The 3,888-nt window shown below is 36.0% G+C and overlaps 1 protein-coding gene across 1 annotated transcript; it reads right to left on the bottom strand.

Moving 5' to 3' along the window:
• Positions 1–1,776: 1,776 nt before the first annotated feature.
• Positions 1,777–3,888, bottom strand: LOC112006026 (putative pentatricopeptide repeat-containing protein At1g12700, mitochondrial). The gene has a single exon (XM_024038338.2). It carries the CDS (start codon positions 3,701–3,703, stop codon positions 1,901–1,903), a length of 1,803 nt encoding a protein of 600 aa, XP_023894106.1. The 5' UTR covers positions 3,704–3,888; the 3' UTR covers positions 1,777–1,900.

The raw sequence follows: 3,888 nt of genomic DNA, 5'->3' as shown, positions 1-3,888 counted from the left end.
CACTTCAAACATGTTTAGATATTTTCTAAATAAAACTGTGACAAAAATGACATATTCACAGTCCCTTCTATAGTTATAAAGCGTGTTGAAAAAAGATATCTCCACATATGTTTAAAATCAAACTTTTTTCATGACAAAAATTTTAGATTCATAACAAATTTTAAAACTTTTTTCACTTTATGAGATGATAAGTTGTGATTAGTGTTCTTTGATGTGCAATCTGACACTAACAGAATACCTTGTCAGCTCATACATTTCACCAGGCCTTCATTTAGCTTCCCTTTTATAGATTATTGTTGCCTATCAAAAGCTTCCCTGCAAGTGCAAAAACAAAAATTATGCAGAAGGCTGGGACAGCCTCAACATTGATGAGCATTCACTAAAAAATCAGATTTGTACCTGAAACACCACAAGTTTTATAACTTCCCCCGCAAAAATGAATGAAAAATCAAGATATTCCTTACAATTATCATTACCCCATTAGTCAGTTTTATCCTCCACTGCTGTAGGGATGGAGGTGATGTACAATATTTATGATAATGATCTCCAAGCCAAAACACAAGGCTCAAGTGTAGTGTAATTATTTTTTTTTCCTTCTTGCAGATCTAATAAATAGTGCCTTTTGTACAAATATTCCAAACAAATTAATAGATTTCTCTTTAACTATTGAACCTCCACAACCTTAACCATTTTCACTCAATACTATCCCCAAACATGGTTTGGTTTTAACCTCCCTCAATCAATTGTCTACAAAAGAGGAAATATCTGAAGATTTCATAGTTCACTATTACTATCATTTTCTAGAATAAGGATAGATTGGCTTGTCTACAAGGCCATTCTAGCCTTTCTTACATAAAAATTAATAAATAAATAAATAAAAAATCTTCAAGATTTCCCGTGCACTTTAACATTGGTAGGTCCCATTAATTATTAGTCAATATGTTGATATGATTACAGTACAAAGTAAAACAATATGGCTTTATCCCAAAGGGAGGGAGGCATGAAGCAACCAAAGCGCCAAACTAATTATTATTTGTTTCACAACTACTGTACGATATAAAAATAAATAAAATTACTAATGATGGCATTCTCACTTTAAAACTATTATCCTATGTACCCTCAAATGAATAAAGTTTCAAGAACCCCTAGTAACACTTAAATAGTGGTAAGTGCAAACAGGATAGGAATCAAAATTAGTAAGGGTTGACACAAGCTTCATCCAACATTTTGACAAAAGGAAACTAAAAGATATGAAAGTGAAACAGAAAATATCTTAAACTTATTGATATTGCATAGGTCTGACAACTCAATCCATAGTTGTTTTAAAACAATAGTTTAACTTGCAAGCACCCATGACGTGTTTTAAGACAAAATTTGATAAGCTAATTACAACTGGATTACTTTTGTAAAACTGAAACTGATTCAAGATATAATTTGGTCTAGAACCTAATCGCTAAGCATTTAAGAATTTTGGGGCTGGTTTGGGTAGAGGAGGATACCTATTGAAGGTTTGATATTTAGGCTATATTTGAATTGGAATACTAGTTTTTATGATTGGAAAATTTTCAATAATGGTTGGAACATAGTATAGCTAACTAGTACAAGAAATAAGATCTATGAATCTAGTCTCAAACTAGGACTCTTGAGTATCCACCTAAGAGGGCAGTATAATACACCCAATGGCTAGTCAAAAGGTTTAGCAACAACATGCGTGCACAAGAAAATTGCAACAAAAGATCGAACAGTAAAAGGAATAAACAATCTTGGGCACATAAATGAAAAGAAATACCATCTTGTAAGAAGTATAGAATTTTACTCAAGCAGATATACCACTCACATAATGACTAGTGATAGGTTAAAATATAAAAGTTGTCTTTGATCTTGAGAAACTTAATAACCTTCACCCAGAATTTGGAAGCAGCTCTCGAATATTTTCATCTACTTGATTAGACAACAGCAAGTCAATAAACATGGCAGCAGTTGTTGCGTTTGCTGAAAATCCCTTGTCAACCATCATTTTGAGATATTTCATTGCATTTGCTGTGTCACCATGTTGCAATAACCCTTGGATTAATATGTTGTATGTGAGATGGTTAGGTGAACAACCGTTGCTATCCATTTCCTCAAGTAGCTCACAAGCTTCATCAATTAGTTCATTCTTGCAAAATCCATTGATCATTATAGTGTAAGTCCGAACGTTAGGTTGCAATCCTTTTGCAAAAAGACCGCTAAAGATTTCTCTTGCAGTTGTAAGTTCCCCAACATTGCAGAAACCATCAATCAAGATGTTGTAAAACACAATATTGTGGTCCAACTTTTCTTCTTCCATCTCCTGAAACAATGCCATTGCCTCAACAATTCGTCTATTCTTACAAAATCCATCTAACAAGATGTTATAGGTTTGGGGATCTGGATGTTGGCCACAAGCTTGCATCTTATGGAATAGCTCCAGTGCAGCCTGGGGTCTCTCCACTTTGAAAAACCCATCGATAAGAGTGTTGTAAGTCACAACATTAGGAATCACTCCCTTGTTGGACATTTCATGAAAGATACGCATTGCCTCGTCAATTTCTTTGCTTTTGCAATATCCATTGATCAATATGTTATAGCTAATCACATCAGGTGAACAACCCTTCTCAAACATCATATTAAATGTCTTAACTGCCCCGTCCATTTGGTTTTGCAAACAATAACCATCAATCAAAGAATTGTAAGTGACTTGGCCAGGATCAATGCCTCTTTGAATCATCACTTCAAAAACTTTTTTTGCCTCACTCAACATCCCTTCCTTGCATAGTGCGTCCACCAGTATGCTGAAGCTCCGCACATTTGGCATGATCTTCCTTTGTCCCATCTCATTCAACAAGGTAGCAGCCTCCCTCCACCGGCCAAAATTGCATAGTCCTTGAATTACGCAATTGTAAGTGACAACATTTGGCTGAATGCCTTTACTCATCATTTCAGAAAAAAGGTTCAAAGCCTCAGTTACCAATCTGTCCTTACATAAACTGTCAATGATCATGCTGTAGAGCACCACATTTTGAGCAAAATTCCTTTTTTCAATCTTCCTGAGCAACCTAATAGCCACACCAGTCTGGCCAATCTTACACAGACCGTTTACTATTGTTCCACAAGTAAATGCATGAGGTTCATACCCTTTATTCTCCATTTCTTCTACCAGCCTAACAGCTCCAGCAATGTTACCTCTAAGACAAAGCCCCTTGACAAGAGTGGTTAGAGTTATACAGTTTGGTTGATAGCCAAGTTTCAAAATTGTTGCTAAGACAGAGAATCCAAAATCGACCCGACCCAAATGGCAGTAGCAATTAATCAAAACGGTGAGAGTATAAACATTGGGCGAGATTCCGAATGATTCCATTCGTTGAATTAGAGTAATGACTACAGAGTAATGCTTCATTCTTGCAACCGCACCCAACAATTGAGTAAAATCGACAATGGAAGGCAAAGGGTGCATGTGAAGCATTGTATCAAACAGACCTAAGGCATGATCAAGATTCTTAAAGGTTCCAGATTTGGAGTGATCTCTCATAGATTTCAACAACTGATTCCGATTTTGACATGGGGTTTTCGCATCTTCTCTAATAGTAGAACAATAATGAGAAGTAAAAGCACGAAATGGAAGGCTTACTCTAATAATCAAACGATTGCATATAAAAAGAAGAGAGGATGTTGATTTACCCATTTCACAATGACGACACAGAGTCTCAGCTACCAACTCGGGTCGGGTTTGGTTTCGGCTTAGCTTCGGAACTTCAAAAATCGAAAGGAGAAATCATGGCGGTGGAGTGGCATATCGGAGGGCGAAGCAGTGCGTACGACTAGATGAGAATGATTTGTATTTTTGAATTAATTGGAAACTCGTTCAGA

Source organism: Quercus suber, unplaced genomic scaffold (genome assembly GCF_002906115.3).
Source record: "Quercus suber isolate HL8 unplaced genomic scaffold, Cork oak 2.0 scaffold_63, whole genome shotgun sequence".
In the NCBI taxonomy this organism is placed as follows: Eukaryota; Viridiplantae; Streptophyta; class Magnoliopsida; order Fagales; family Fagaceae; genus Quercus; species Quercus suber.
Note: the sequence above shows the minus strand (reverse complement) of the source record. Positions and strands in the feature narration are given on the sequence as shown.

Excerpts from the sequence above, each read along its gene's own strand:
- LOC112006026 (XM_024038338.2), bottom strand. The coding sequence starts at position 3,703 with ATGGGTAAATCAACATCCTCTCTTCTTTTTATATGCAATCGTTTGATT.